The 15,764-nt window shown below is 48.2% G+C and overlaps 1 protein-coding gene across 1 annotated transcript; it reads left to right on the top strand.

The window, feature by feature from the left end:
- Nucleotides 1-1,218: 1,218 nt before the first annotated feature.
- Nucleotides 1,219-15,517, top strand: DNAJC18 (DnaJ heat shock protein family (Hsp40) member C18). Its single transcript, XM_079319789.1, has 7 exons — nucleotides 1,219-1,350; nucleotides 1,428-1,573; nucleotides 2,695-2,880; nucleotides 5,934-6,046; nucleotides 7,785-7,894; nucleotides 9,518-9,690; nucleotides 13,111-15,517. The coding sequence occupies exons 1-7, from the start codon at nucleotides 1,313-1,315 to the stop codon at nucleotides 13,233-13,235; spliced, it is 891 nt and encodes a 296-aa protein (XP_079175915.1). The 5' UTR covers nucleotides 1,219-1,312; the 3' UTR covers nucleotides 13,236-15,517.
- Nucleotides 15,518-15,764: the final 247 nt, after the last annotated feature.

Below are 15,764 nucleotides of genomic sequence, written 5' to 3'. Positions count from 1 at the left end.
CTATAAATGATGGGGGCACAGAGTGCCAGGGGCAGCTGTGGATCCCCTGGGCCCCTGGCAGTGCCCACGGCCAGGCTGGACACTGGGACAGTGGGAGGTGTCCCTGGCAGGTGGGATGTGCATGGATGTGAGAGTGGGTACTGGGATGGGGTAAGGGACAAACAGCCAGGAGCATTAACAATTTACAAAGAAAACATTAACACAAATATCCATTATAGTCAACTGGGTAGACACCTTACAGGGAAGAATTTTAATCAGGGAATTTTATTCCTCACAACCCGAGGAGCAGCTGAGGGCACTGGGCTGGCTCAGCTGCAGCTCAGGAGCTGAGGGCACAGCTCAGGGAAGGAGGGAACGGCTCCAGGGGCAGCTTTGGGATGGAGAGCAGGAAAGGTTCTTCCCTCCCCAGAGGTGCTGGCACTGCCCAGGCTCCCCAGGGATTTGGCAGAGCCAGAGCTCCAGGGGGATTGACAGAGGCAGGATCCATGATCCCTGTGGGTCCCTTAAACTCAGAACATTCCATGATTCCCTGACACTCCATAATGTGATAATTGCTAACAGATTCATGTTAATCATAAAAGTATTGGGGTTTGTATGAACAGAACACCTAGGTCTGAAATGAGGCATGATGCTAAAGAAAGGAAAATATATTATTAAATCGTTTTGCTTTAAATTCCCCTGTTATGAATATTATGTTTCTAAATAAGTTGTATCTGACAGCGTGCAGAACAAGGCTTTCACACAGCCCAACAGATTCTGCAAAATCAGGTTTCCTGCCTTTGTGCGATCAATTGTCACCTACCCCTGAGACCAGACTGCCTGACTTTGCCATTCCTTATCTACCAAGACTGATGGTTATCCGCGGGACTTGGCAAATTGTCCAGAGACTCGCATCATCCAGCCATCCCACCGACCACCACTGCTTACCTGGCAGAATTATGACAACAACAAAAAAAAAACCCCAATTATCGATGACTTCAAGGAAACCATGCTATAAGAGGGAGCTGCAAACCAAAGCTGGGTGGAGCGTGGAGGGGGCAGTGACCCCTCTGCCTCCCCAGCCCTGCTTGCTCTGTCTGTATAAAATAAAGCAATCTAAATTCTGCTAAATATCGAGACTTTCGTTTCTCGTTTATAATAATAATTCCACCATTCCTCGAATTCCCGCTGCCCTCAGACCCCCTTCATGACGTCACCGCCCTTGGCCGTGACGTCAGGCGCCGCCGGGCCCGCTCCCAGCAGCCCCCGCGCGGAAGATGGCGGCGCGGGGCGGCGGGCGGTGAGCGCGGGGCGGCAGCGGCCGCGGGCCGCCATGACCTACACGGCCGAGCAGCTGGACGGGGTGCGGCGGTGAGCGGCGGCGGGGGGGCGCGGGGGGAGCCCGGGAAAGCGGGCAGCGGGCCGGGCTAACCCCTGTGCGCCCTCAGGATCAAGCGGTGCCGCGATTACTACGAGATCCTGGGCGTGAGCCGCGACGCCGGCGAGGAGGAGCTGAAGCGGGCGTACCGCAGGCTGGCCCTCAAGTTCCACCCCGACAAGAACCGCGCGCCCGGAGCCACCGAGGCCTTCAAAGGTGAGGGGAGGTGAGGGGCACAGGCGGGCTCCGGACACGGCGGCGTCCGCACAGAACCTGCTGCGAAAATCACACAAATGCATCCCAGGCTCCCACTGCTGAGCAGCTGTGCAAGGTTTGAGGGACAGGACATAGGGAATGGCCTCTGCGCTGTCAGAAGGAGGATAGATGGGATATCGGGAAGAAATTGTTCCCTGTGAGGGTACTGAGGCTGGCACAGGTGCCCAGAGAAGCTGTGGCTGCCCCTGGATCCCTGGCAGTGCCCAAGGCCAACTTGGATGGGGCTTGGAGCAGCCTTCTCAATGGGAGCTGCTGATGGCAGGGTTGGAATGAGGTGATCTTGGTGGTTCCTTCCAACCCAAACCATTCTGGGATTCCATGGTACTGAAGAGAGTTCAGAACTTGGAACTGACATTGCCCATGCAGCACAATTGGGTGTCATCAACAACTGCTCCTTGTCATGAATAAAGTGTTATTTTTACATATATGCATGGGAGTATGAAGCCAGTGCTCTGTGTCTGGAGTTCTCAGTTATGCTGCAGTGTCTAAACTCATCCATATTTCCCCTTTCCATGCAGCCCAGCAGGAGGAAAGCAAATGATTCATTCACAGCCTGTTAAAACAAGGAGCTTCTGGAGGGCTGTTCTTTATTTGTCTGTTTGGGTTGTATTTCTCTATGAACTTCTTCTGTCAGAGATCAGAGAAGAAGATGAGCCAAACAAACATTTCTGAGTGGTTGGATGGGAGGTGTGAAATAGATGTGCCACATGGCTTCAGGAGCATCTCTGCCAGCAGGAAAAACTTGGGAGAGCCCTGTGCATTTTAATTGGTCTCTGCAGTTATTAACTTTGTGTTAATTGGAACATGGAGGTGCACTTGTACCAAACTTGCATTTGGCTTGAGCTGATAAAATGCTCTCCATACACTTGGACACTTTTTCTCCTGGCACCAGAGGCAGCAGGAAGTGGTTTCCATCACAGGCAGTGCCAGAGCTGTTACACATCTTTTGTAAAGGTAGCTCAATCTTTGATCAAACACAAATTCCCTAGGTTTATTTGTGGTTTTTTGCCCAGAGAAGTGTGAGCTGTGGGTTGTAACCCTGGTTTTCATTCCCTCTCCAGCAATAGGCAATGCTTTTGCAGTTCTGAGCAACCCTGAGAAGCGGCTGCGCTACGATGAGCTGGGCACTGGCCACGAGCACGGCAGCACTGGCCAGGCCAGGCACTACAGTTACTACACAGAATTCGAAGCAGACATCACACCAGAAGAAATATTCAATGTGTTTTTTGGTGGGCACTTCCCTACAGGTCAGTACCTGTCTGCAGTGATTTCCAGAGGACTGACTAGCCCTGAGGGAGCAGCTGGAGCTGGGACAAAGAAGGGCCAGGCTGGATTTTGGGAGAAGTTCCTTCCCTCACCCACAGGGTGCTGGGGCTCCCCAGGGAATGGGCACAGCCCTGAGGCTGCCAGAGCTCCAGGAGGGTTTGGACAACACCCCCAAGGATGCCCAGGGGGGATTGTTGGAGGGTCTGGGCAGGCCCAGGAGCTGGATGAGCCTTGGGAGTCCCTTAAACTCAGCATATTCTGTGATTCTATAAACCATGAGGAAGTTCAGCTTCCCTTGGGACTGCCCAGGGAGTTGGTGATACATCTGAAAAGAGCAGAAACATTTTCACATTTGATTTCTCCCTTTCTTTTATTCCCTCCATCATTTGAAGCCAGTAATCATATGGGAGGTAAAACAGGGTATTAATGAGAAGGGATCAGAGTTGGTTTTGATGTGAGTTGGACTCAATGACCTCAGAGATGTTTTCCAACATGAACAATTCCATGACTGGGTTGTACTTGAGGCACCTGACAGCACTGCAGGCCAGCATGGCCCAGCTCCTGGAGCTGTGGTCTCAGGGGAAACAGGAGCTGCTGTGCCTCACAGCAGCCTGTGCTGTAATGAAATTACAGCCTGCCAGGAGAGGAGCCAGGATCCTGGGGATGTGCAGCATCCTGGGCATGTGCAGTGGGAGCTGCACCTGGAGTAGCTCCATGCCTGTCTCAGCCTAGTCTTGGCTCTTGGATTTGTAGGAAAAAATCTATGCTGCAAAATGAGTGGATTAAAATGAAGTCTGAGAAGTGTGAGAACTTCAAGGGCCTTCCTGGCAGCATCTAAGGAATTGCTCTGGTATTCCTGGGAGCTTTTCACCTCCAAGGTGTCAGAAAAAGTGAGGTACACCCCAGTTACTACAGCCTGCAGACACACAGATGAGTAGTTCCTAAACCTTGCTGTGAGTGGTGCATTTGCAGCTAGGGGGATCTCAGATCCCAGACTTGAAGCAGTGGATATGCAAAGCCAGCCCCAGCATGGTGTAATTCCAGCTGGAGTCTGCACATTTTCCATCTCTGACTGCCAGGAATTGCACCTGGATGTGCCCTTTGTGGGACATCACCCTCGTGGAATGTGGGGAACAGGGATGCTTGGAGTGGAGGGGTTAGTGCTAGGATTGGGGTTAGGGTTTAGGTTTGGGATTGGGATTGGGTTAGCATTAGTGTTGGGTTTGGCCTAGGATTAGGGCTAGGGCTAGAGTTAAGGTTAGGGTTTGGGCTGGGGTTAGGGTTATGTCTAGTGTTAGGGTTAGGGCTAGGTTTAGGGTTAGGCTTAGTGTTGGATTTGTGTTAGGGTTAGTGTTGGATTTGGCTTAGGGTTAAGGCTAGGTTTAGGGCTTGGGTTATGGTTAGGATTAGGGTTTGGGTTGGGAATATATTTAGGGTTAGGGTTAGCCTTAGGGTCAGCATTACTTCTGTGTGTGACCTAGGATCAGGGTTTGGTTTTAGGGTTTGGGTTAGGATTATTGGGTTAATGTCAGGCTTTAGGATTAGGATTAAGGTTATGGATAGGGTTAGGAAATTGAGGAGCTGTGTGAGGGCGTTTTGGCACTTGATTTATCAGGGAGACTGGCATGAAGGTGAAAATGGGAATTTTTAGCAAAGCAGGGAAGAATAAGAAAATGAAAATACAATTTTTTAATATTGGGTGTTGTTAGTAAAAAAGAGTTTCCTCTCTGGTCTCTTTTGAGGGCAGGTTTGTGGCTTTGTTTTTACTGTACAATTTTCCTCTATGGCTATTCCATGGAAAAATAGTTAAATATAACATGTTAAATATGGTTGAGCTCAAAGGAGACTCCACATGGCAGAGTGTTGCAATTGTAATGAAGAGAGGCTACAAGTTCTTCTCATAAAAAATAAATGCACATGGAACAAAGAAACTGCTGCCAGAAATTCTTGGAGGAACTCAAAATTTGGGAAAACTTTTTTTTTCTAGGCATGCCTATAAAAGCCATTCTTCTTTTCCCACACTGGCTGCTTTTTTTCACAGCTGGATAAATCCTGATTGGGAAATGTAGAAGGATAGAAATAAAGTTTCTTTTTTTCCTTAAGAAACTTTCCTCCTTGGAGCCAGCCTGGCTTGGCTCACTGTTGGAGCTCTGACTGCACACATGCCTAGAGCTTGGAAAATCTTTGAACAAGCAATGGAACAGGGCTTTTGACACAATAGCAGGGGTCACCTTTGCCCAGGTTTCTTGCAGGATTCTTTGGGAAACTCAAAAAAGGGACAGGGTAAGAGTATGAAATAATGTGACATCTTCCCTAGGGCTTAAAAATAGTTTTGCATTTCTGTTGTGATGATAAGCCACAGATTTCAATTCTCTAACACAAAGACATTCTGAATTTCAAAAGAGGAGAGCACAGCTATTATTAAGATATTCATATGGTGATAAAATCATATCCTGAGCTTCAAATTGAAGCAGCAAATGCAATTCTTTCCTCATTTTAGGTTTTTTAAAAATAAATCAACCGCATTCCCTGTGCAAGAAAGAAAATCCTGAATTGTTCTCCTTTTTTAGTCTTTTTGAATTCTCTTTCTTTATTATAAAATAATTAAGTGAAATTCTTAATGGCTTGAAGGCAGAGGAATTAGAAATGAGGGTAGAAGACCACATTCAGTAATTATGGGAGACCATAATTCACAGCCTGATCCTGGTGAAGCAAATTCATTGTCCTGCCACAGCCTTGCAAGTGAATGTGACAAGAACAGCATTAAAATATGAGATACAATCATAAAAATCAGAACATGTTTCTGCAGCTTGATTTAAATTAAGATGGATTTAAGCACACTACAATTTCTCTGGTAGGCTTTCTGGAATAACATTGTGTTGTTTAATTCTGAGTGGTTTGTGCTTTTTACTCTGAGATGTCCCAGCTGTAATTCAGGCTGTGGAGTATAAAGCTGGATAACTCAGCAGAAACTGAGGAATGCAGGTGAGTCCCAGGTGGGTGAAAGATGGCTGTGTGCTGGGTTCTTTTGCAGGGAATATCCACATGTTCTCCAATGTAGCCAGAGATGCTCACTATTACCCACGGAGGCACCGGGCTGAGAGGGCGTGGACTCAGGAGCCAGAGGAGGAGGAGCACAGGCCACAGGTAGCCAGGAGGAGAGATCTCCTCAGCTTCAATATTTCAGCATCTCAGCAGGGTGAGGGATCCTCTTCCAAAGCAGGACAAACCCTCCCAGTGTTTATCCTCTAGGGCTGCAGCCACACTGGTGTTTTCTTTGTCACTGGGTTGCTTTTGTTAATCACTGCTGTAAAGATCCATTGTGTTTGTAGCACCTCAGGCCCTCCAGTTTCTGTCAGAGGGCTTTTGCAAGCTCCAGTGCTTGGTAATCCAGCAACAGTTAGTTCAAATGAGGATTGGTGATGGATGTGGAAGTAGTGGTTTGTCCTCAAGGTGGATTTAATCTTTCAGTAAAGGAGCACCCAGGGGCAGCACAGGCCTCTTCCAGCTGGGGACAGGATGGGCCTGGGACACATTTCTGCCAGTTGAGACTTCCAGAGGAGACACAAGGTGTGCTTTGTTAGCAGTGCACATACACACCTGCCACCTGCCTTGGCAAGGTCTTCCTCTGGAGACAGTCTGTTAACCTCCAGGGATCATTCTCTAAGAAAAATGAGTTTTTCCTTCTGAGTTTCAGACTTGGGGAAAGAAAAAAAAAAAAAAAAAAAAAAGAAAAAAAAAACCTGGTACAACTGACAGACAGCTAAGCTGAGGGAAGTGAATCCAGCCCCTCATTTCACTAAAGACACTGAGAGGCTGGAATGTGTCCAGGGAGGGGAACAGGGCTTGGGGAGGGGCTGGAGCCCCAGGAGAGGCTGAGGGAGCTGGGCAGGGGCTCAGGCTGGAGCAAAGGAGGCTCAGGGGCCCTTGTGGCTCTGCACAACTCCCTGCCAGGAGGGGACAGCCGGGGGGGTCGGGCTCTGGGAACAGGGAACAGCGACAGGAGGAGAGGGAACGGCCTCAGGCTGGGCCAGGGCAGCTCAGGGGGGACAGCAGCAGCAATTTCCCCATGGAAAGGGAGCTCAGGGCTTGGAACTGCCCAGGGAGGGTTGGAGTGCCCATCCTGGAGGTGCCCAAGGAATTCCTGGAGGTGGCACTGAGTGCTCTGGGTGGGGACAAGGTGGGGATGGGGCACAGCTGGGACTTCGTGGGCTGGGAGAACTTTTCCAACCTCAGCCATCCTGGGGTTCTGTGAATCCCTCATCAGGAGTCCTTACTGGTATCCCAGGGCAGAGGGCAAAGCCTGACTAGCTGAATATTGTATTTTCCTCTGCATAAGAAAAGGCATTTAAAAGCCAGTTTAGAAAGAAATGAAAGAGCAGAAGGAAAGATCAGTGTTTTCTCTTTGATAATGTTTCCACTCTTTTGTTCTGCTAAATTAATCTAGTCAAAAGCCCCAGTGCTTGCATCCTGTCTGAAGTTATACTGCATGGCAGCTCTTAACCCTTTAGTGCTCAACCATTAAATGCAGGGCTTGAGCAGAGGCTGAGATCTTTGCAATGGAGAGCAAATTGAGAGGGTGCAGGAATGCCACAGGCACACAGGGATTGCAGGCTGGATTGGACACTGACAGGTACAATAGTGCTCTGAGCATTGTGAAGGAAGGGGCAGAGGAAAGATAATGGAAAGAAAATGGTGTTCAGGAGTGTTTTGATATTATTAATAAAGGTTTTTTTAGAAATTACAAAATCCCAGAGTATTTCCACTTTTTCCTTTGAAGTTTACATGTAACATGGTGTTGATCTGTGATTGATAGCCTGGCTTCTGTGAACAGATGCCTTTTTCCATCTCTGTTTTCTTGGCTGCTAATCCTTGTACTTTTCAGAATTCATACTCTGCATTTATCCAGTTGATGCCAGTTTTCATCATCATAATAGTGTCAGTTATAACCCAGCTGATGGCCACCAACCCACCCTACAGCTTATTCTACAAATCGTAAGTCCTTTCAAACCACATTTTTCTGCTGTTGCTGTTTGCAGTATGGAAGCAGATGGAAGTTGGGTTTGATAGCAAAATGCATGTTCAGTGTTGTGCTCTTTAGAGGAAATGTTTCCAGTTTGTAGATAAGGAAATAGCAGCAGCCTGCACTGGTGAGCTCTGAGCACTGTGAAATGTGGGGAGCTTTAGTGCCCAGGGTGCTGAACTGAGAGGGTCAGAAACCTTCCTCAGCTGGCTTGGAATGGTTTTGCAGAGTGATACAGGATGGGGAGTGTGGATGTCAATGAGCCTCTGATCTGACCAGCCCCCAGAGTCTGTGGAAGCCTGAGGTTCCTCTGGAAAGCAGCTAAAAAATGAAACCTGTGGTTTGCAGTATAAATCCAAATCTTTTCTGGAGCACAAATTCCACTGGAAGCTCAGCAAATGATTAAAGCTGTGAAATGCCCTGGTTTAACCTCTCAGAGCAGCAGGGCCCTGGGGCTGGTGAGCTCTGGGAGCAGAAGGGCCCCACCAGAGCTGCTGTGGGGCAGAGGAAAACCCACGTGCTGCTTTCAGCATCCAGGAGATGGGAAAGAGCTGACCTGGGCTGGCCCTTACTGAGAGAGGAGAAGGGTTGGCAGGTCTGGGACAAGCAGCAGCTCCAAACAGTCCCCTTGTTCCCTTGTAGGAGTAAAACTGCTCAGGCCCAGCCTTGCCCTCCTCTGCCAGAGCAGCCCCACACCCCTCATCATTTTACCACACAAGGACCTCAGAAAAGAACAGGGGGGTGGATGTTTTTAGGGTAGTTTTCTTTTCCAGGGAGTGTTTTTGCTATCTGCCAGTCCCATGTGAAACCTCCCACACTGCCCCCACAGCAGCTGAGCTGCTTTTCTTCACTACCTCCCCTTCTCCTGGTGATGGGAGGCAGAGCCTGGTTCAGAGTTAGGCTGCTTATCTAAATCATAGCCTTAAAACAGCTCAACAGCCTAAAAACTAAAAGAATTTGGGGACACCTCTGAGACACATGGAAAGAGGAGGAAAAGAGGAGTCCAGGCAAAAGGTGCAAACAGGATTCCTTTGAGTAGAATGTAACCTTTGTGTTTTGGCTGCCTGCCTCTCTCTGTGGGCAGTGGTTCCAGCAGAGGCCTGGGCATCTTTGCTCAAATAAGGAAATTTACTCCAGGAGTGTGGTTTAACCCAGTGGCTGTGTCAGAGGGGCTCATTCTTCCTACAGGGTATTTTCCAGCCTGTTCTATGCCTCTGTCTGTTTACTGGTGATTACAAAACCCTGAAGAAAAGTGTAACTAGAATCTCCCCTGCTGAATGTTACTTCTCCTAAAGGATCCAAAGAATTGGAAAATCCAGATCCAGCTGCATTGTGCTCTAAGTTTTTCTAAACTCTGGAATATTTTCCTATGATTGTAGCAGGAGGTTGGATTCTGTTTGTACTGCACAACTTGCTGTCCATGAGATTGTAATTTCCTGACTGGATGGTTGAGGGAGCCATAATCCTGCAGAAATGCACTGTACAAGCATTGCTGTCAGTGCTTTCCTCTGAAAATGCTAATATGGAGAAATAGCTCTTGATTTCTTGAGGTCTGAACTGCTGGAACATCTGATTTCTCCCTGCTGCTCCCACAGGTCCATAGGCCACGTTGTCAGCAGAGAAACAGAGAACTTGCAGGTGCCTTACTATGTTGATAAAAACTTTGAAAAGAATTATCAAGGAGCAGAACTTCAAGAGCTTGAGAAAACAGTTGAGAAAGATTACATAGACTACATTCAGACCAGCTGCTGGAAGGAGAAACAGCAAAGTAAGTTATTTCTGTCCCAGGAGTGTTTCAGGGGCTGGGGGGTGGTTGTGCCTCACAAAGCTCTGCTGTTTTCAGCCTCAGTTTCCAATCCTTGTAACATCTCAGCCTTGCTCTGGTTTAAGGTGTCTCAATCTGCTCTTAGCACTGAACTTACTATTCTTGAGTTCTGTCAAAATCCATTTTAAGTGATTCTGAGAGATGAGTGGAAAGTAGACTTCACCATTTGAGTAGTTTTTTTTTCCACTCAGGTTTTATGCTTGAATAACCCTTAGTGATGTTTTAAACATACAACCCACCACATTTATCTAGCCCTGACAAATTGCTAGGCTGGAAAAGATCTTGAGATATCACCTATTCCCTGTTTCCTTTGCTGGAGCAGAATCAGTTTTACAGAAACTGATCTTCCACAAGAAGTTTCTGTAACTTTTTTCCTTCAGATTTCTCCAGGAGAGTCCAGAGCGTGTCCAGGTGCTCTTGGCTCCCTGGGCTGTGTTCCTGGTGTCAGTTTTCTGAGCATGGTTCTGTGGTTTGGCTGTTATTTGCATTTTCTATCTTTAGCTGATTTGAAGATCATGTTTTTCACCATTTTCAAGTCTTCAAAAATAAGAATTAAATGCAAAAAGGAGGAACACAGATGTGAGCATTCAAAATCAAAATGCAAAATTCTTACTCGGCCCTGAGTGGATCAGTGGCACAAATAAAGGCTTGTCAACCTCATATTTTATTGCTTGTTAATTGCTGCTAATCTTGTTCATTGAAGAGACAGCAAATTCCTGCTGCTTGCAGGATGATAACAGAAATCACAAGAATGAGCTTAGGCTGGGATGTTGTGACTGGTTTTATTCACTGATTTTATTCACTTAAAGAACTCATCACCTTCAAATGAGTCAACACCAAGTAGTGCTGTGTGTAAAAGAAGCTGGAACAAGTTGTGTGAATGATCAGGAGCATTTCACACACTGGTGGGGGTTTTAAACTGCTCTGTGCAGAACAGCCCTCAGCACACTGCTAAACAGTGCCTTCACACTTGTTTTCAGTTTCTTCACCAATTTATCTGAAGATGACATTTAATCATTTAATCTCACTTAATCCTAAAGGAGGGGTAAAATACTGTTGCTGACTCCAGGTTCTTTACAGATATTTGATGGGAAGGCTTGTTTTGGCTTATTTTACATAAAAGTTACCAATCCTGCTTTTCAAGAGAAAAAGATGTAGGCTCTGAAGTTAGTAAGGAAAAGATACAATATAAAACTATCCAAGTCCTGCAGGTTTTGGTGTGTTTGATTGGTGAACTTTGAGTATGTGTGGTTGGCATGAGCATCCTCCAGGGATAATGTGGATGTTCATACTCATCAAGGTACACTTGCTAAAGGGGAGTTTATTTCTTACAGAAAAATCCCTTGGATTGACCTGGTGCTGCTGAAGGTCACCACAGTCTCTTTCACAGAGAGCTGGAGCTGAGGAGAGCCCAGCCCCAAGAGGGGACAGGCTTTGTGAGTCAGAGAGGGGAGATGATCCAGCCTGCAGTGCCAAGCCTGCTCCTCCAGAGCTTTGTGCACTCAGGGGCTGTGTTAGTCACCAGCTGCAAATACATTTACAACAGCCACAGTTAGCATGGCCTGGGGCCACACTGTCATTAAAAACTCACATTTTCAGAGTGCTTCCCATCCAGCCCATAGCTGAGACTAGGCTGACCTTAGGACAGTCATGTTTGTAAAAATAAACTCTGAATACAGGACAGAGTGCTGGGGAAGAGTTCTGCAGATGCTGAGGCAGTTCTTAGTCAGCTGTTGCTGCACAGTGTTGGTCCCTTAATCCTTGCTGAAGTGTTGGACTCAGTGTGGTGAGCTTTTTGTCAGTTGAATGTCTATTTATAGTGTATATGTTGTGTTTACTGAGGGCACGTTTCCCTTGAGCACCAGCAGAACAGACAGAACTGAGTAGTTCAGGAACAGTTTGGGTTTTAAAGTCCTTGATTTTAAGAATTGAAAAGCATTACCTGGTGTCCAACAACCTTGAGGAAAACCTTTAAAATACTGGATTGGTTGTACCTTGTTCAGCCAGTCAGTTTTATAGTGCTGCACCAGGCTGCTCAGCAGAGCAGGGTGTGAAAATTGTGTGTGCTGTGGGTTTGGGTCTTCTAAAATCTGTGGCACAGTTAAATTCAAAAAAGCTTCCCAGATTTTACAGGAGATGGTTCAGCTGGGGTGGCTCGGCTGTAAAGTGAGGCTGCAGAGAGGTCACAAAGAGGCAGCTGAGAATCAGCATAAATCACAGAATCATGGAATGGTTTGGTTTGGAAGGAACCTCAAAACTCATCCAGTTCCACCCCTGCCATGGCAGGGACACCTCCCACTGTCCCAGGCTGCTCCAGCCCCAGTGTCCAGCCTGGCCTTGGGCACTGCCAGGGATCCAGGGGCAGCCACAGCTGCTCTGGGCACCCTGCGCCAGCCCTGCCCACCCTCACAGGGGGAATTTCTTCTGTATATCCAGTGTAAATATAGTAGGAATTCAGAACCTCCTTGAAGAAAAGGCTTCAAAGGAACTACTCAGTGAAAGATTGAAACCCACAAGGAACAAATGTGTTGGAATGAATGCTGTCAAAAGTGCAGGGAACAATTTTCCTCAATTGGATAAATGTAAACTGAGATTCTCTACTGCACAACTCCAGGGACTCTGGGCTCAGGGACAATTACCTGAGCCTAGTTTTTACTGGAGACTTGACAAGGCTGTGCCCAGCACTGCTTGAGTGGCATTTTGGTTATAAACCTGTAAATGGATTCCTGCTCTAAAATGAGCTCTTCCTGCCTGTCAGTTTGTGAAGCTTTTCAGTGAGTGGGAGGAGGGTTAAATGGCTTTAAATTTCAGTGGGACAGGGACAGAGGACGTAAAGCATGAAAGGATCTATTGAAGTTCTTCCCAGTCTGAATAATTTGGTAAAATGAGGGGCTTGTAAGGTGTATAAAAGCTCTTTGAAAAATGGAGTGTCATCAGGTAGCCTGTGCTTACGGAGATGTTGACCTTTTCAGAAGTAAATTACTGCTGTTCTCCTCAGTGCATCTAATCCTGCAGCCAAATTATTCTGCAGGGAGAAACCTATATTAAGACTTCCTCAGCTAATCAGCAAAAGAAACTTCTCTGAATTACTGGGAGGAAATAATTTAAACAATGGGATTATTTCAATTTTATGTGGCTTTTGAGAAGAAGGGGAACAAAATGCAAAGTACATTTGAGATTGTTAATGAAAGGGCAGGGAGGCCTTTCTGACGAGTCCCTTGGGTAGCTGCTCACCTCCCTGGCTTCAGTACCCAGCAAAATTAAAATTTAAAAGTGCCACAAGGATCACAAAGCACTTAGAAGGAGTTCTTTAAAGGAGGCTCAGGGCTTCACCCTAATGCATCTTTTTCTTTCATCTTCCAGAGTCTGATTTGTCCAATTTGGCCAAGCTGTACAGAGATGAGCGGTTAAAACAGAAAGCAGAGTCCCTGAAACTTGAGCACTGTGAGAAGCTCTCCAGTCTGATTGGGATGCACAAAGCGGGCTGAGCAGGACGCACACCTAATGTACTTTTATTTATTGCTGTTTTCACTTAGGTTTTTCTTTTCCTCCATGTGAAAAGGGAAGGAGTCTGTTGTAAAGAGTGGATATTGGAGTCCCTCTGCAGGGAGGGGGCAGCACGAGCTGCAGGGCTGCTGTTGCTGTAATATATCCTGTACATTAGATTTGGTTCCAAGGACCAGTGGCACTTTGTAAATTCATTCCCCAGGACCCTGAGCTCAGACCTGTCTGCCTGGGTGCTTTGTCTGCCCTCCAGGCACTGTGTGCTTCCCAGGAGAGCAGGCTCCTCTCAGCTTCCCCATTTCCTGTGAGCTGCAGCTCCCTGGATCCCAGGGCAGCCCCTGCTGGGGCTGGCTGTCACCTCCCCCTGTCCCTCGGGGCTGTGCCACGGGGCTGGGGTGGTTCCAGTGCAGGAGGGACAGTCCCTGCCCCAGGGGAGGCACATTCCCAGCTCTCCAGGGGAAGGCTATGCTCATCCTGACACCAGCAGAGAGTCTGGGAATTGCACCATCCCAGTGTCTGCCAGACTGTTGGGAGAGCAGACCTGTGCTCATTCCCTCCTCTCTTTCCAGTGGCATATTTTGAAGCTGGCTATTCCATTCTGGTTTTTATCTGCACACTCCCCCAGCTCTCCCCCAGGGCCCTGCTTTTTTCCAGTACACTTCTCATGTAGCATATTTTTACTCTGTTGAGCAGCTATGAATGTTTCACTGTAGACATGATATTGCAAAGAAAAAGATCCATGTGGCAATGTCCTGGTTTTTCTTGATCCTCCTTTGCACAGCCAGGCCTTGAAGGGCAGGTTGATGCTGGGTTGTCCTTGTGGGCAGCAGGCCAGTGTTGCTCCAGCTGAGCACCATGAACCCCTCAGGCAGGCTGGTGGGTGCCCTGCATAGAATGAGCTGCTTTTCCAGGGAATTCCTGCCCGGGGTGGGGGCTCCCAGAGCAGCACTGCTCCCCCCTGGCCCTGGGAATGGCAGTCAGGGACACCTGAGCACGGCTCTGCTGCTGCCACATGCCTGAAACTGAGTCACAGGATGCACAGGTGGCCTTGGCTGAAGCCTAGGGAGGTTTCAAAAGCTTGGGAAATGCCAGGATTAAACCTGCCTTTAAAGCTCAGACTGGCTGTGTGCTGAGCACTGGTGCAGTGCTGTGGGAGTCCCACTGGATGGAATTGGGGGTGTTGGTGCCACAGTGTGTCACCTGATTGTCCCTGTCCCATCCATGCTGCTTGGGACATTTCGCAGGAAAGGAGGCTGAGAAAAAAAACTCTTCTGCATGAGGATGAGGGGTTGGTTTGAGGTCTGGTGCTTCTGCATAGGAACCCTAAACATTCCAGCTGGGAGGAGAGCATTCCACAGACAGCAAGAGTGCTGTGGCGGGATGTCATGAAAGGGGAAAAAACCCAACATAGTGACTGTCTAAATTTCATTTTTATGCCCCATTTGTAGGAAACCTTGTTAGGAACGAGGGAAAGTTGAGTAGAATTTTTGGGGTACCTGGAACAGGAGAAGCACCAGTGAAAAGGGCATTTTGAAGGGGTTGGTGTGGACCCAGCCACACCAATTCTTAGTGCCAGATTTTAAGGGCAAGAATGAGTGATGACAGTTTGGTGGCTGGCAGAGCAGGCAGCCTTGATTCTGGTATTTCCCACTTTTGAGCACATGAGTGTACAAAAAGTGAAAATAATGTTGCTTTTTATATATTAAATAGCTTGTAGAATATCTTAGAAATGTATTAGAGTGGTTGGACTTCTTTGCAGAGTTGGGATGTTCCCTGTCATTCCTGGGAGGCTGTAGAGGGATGCAGGCAGGGAGATGAAATCCAGAGACTTCCTGGACTCCCAATGTCCTGCACGGAGCTCAAACTCCTCCATAGCGTTTTGCACTGAAACCAGATTGAACCTTTCATCCAAAGATCTCGAGGACTTGATGGAGACCTCCTGTGGGAAGCACAATCAGCTGGGAAATGCAGGAGGGAGGCAAAAACATCCCCAGAAGCAATAAGTGTTTTGTTGTAGGCAGGGTCAGGGTGCTGTGAGGGAGCTGTGCGGTGACAGACGGGACAAGCTGCCTTTGTTCGGTGCTCCGCCGAGAAAAGGAGAATCCTCTCTGGAGCCCCGAGGTGGAAATGCATCCACAGGGTACTTGGGATTGTCCGCGGGGCTCTGACGGGAGGAGAGGCTGCTCCTGGCTGCACCAAGCGCTTCAGCGCGGGTCTGTGTGTGTATATATATTTATTTATTTTTAAATTAAAGACGTGACATCGCTGTGCTGTCCGTGTGGTCCGAGCCTGGCGCCGGGGGTGGCGGGGACGGGCCGGGGGCCCGGGCGGGGAGGCGGCGCCGTTTGCCGCGGGACACGGGACACGGGGCACGGCCGAGGGCTCGGGATCGGGGCTGGGATCGGGATCGGGATCGGGGCCAAGGACTGACAGCCCGCCCCCTCTGTGTGAGGGGTCGATGCTCCGCCTTCGCGTGGCGGCGGGGCCCCTGCGAGCGCCGCCCGCGGATTTGG

The sequence above is a fragment of the Erithacus rubecula genome (assembly GCF_903797595.1).
Source record: "Erithacus rubecula genome assembly, chromosome: 16".
NCBI classification, from domain to species: domain Eukaryota; kingdom Metazoa; phylum Chordata; class Aves; order Passeriformes; family Muscicapidae; genus Erithacus; species Erithacus rubecula.
Note: the sequence above shows the minus strand (reverse complement) of the source record. Positions and strands in the feature narration are given on the sequence as shown.

Coding starts and splice junctions, on each gene's coding strand:
- DNAJC18 (XM_079319789.1), top strand. CDS start 1,313: ATGACCTACACGGCCGAGCAGCTGGACGGGGTGCGGCG. Junction 1,351..1,427: donor CAGCTGGACGGGGTGCGGCG/GTGAGCGGCGGC, acceptor GTGCGCCCTCAG/GATCAAGCGGTGCCGCGATT. Junction 6,047..7,784: donor AGGAGGAGCACAGGCCACAG/GTAGCCAGGAGG, acceptor TGTACTTTTCAG/AATTCATACTCTGCATTTAT.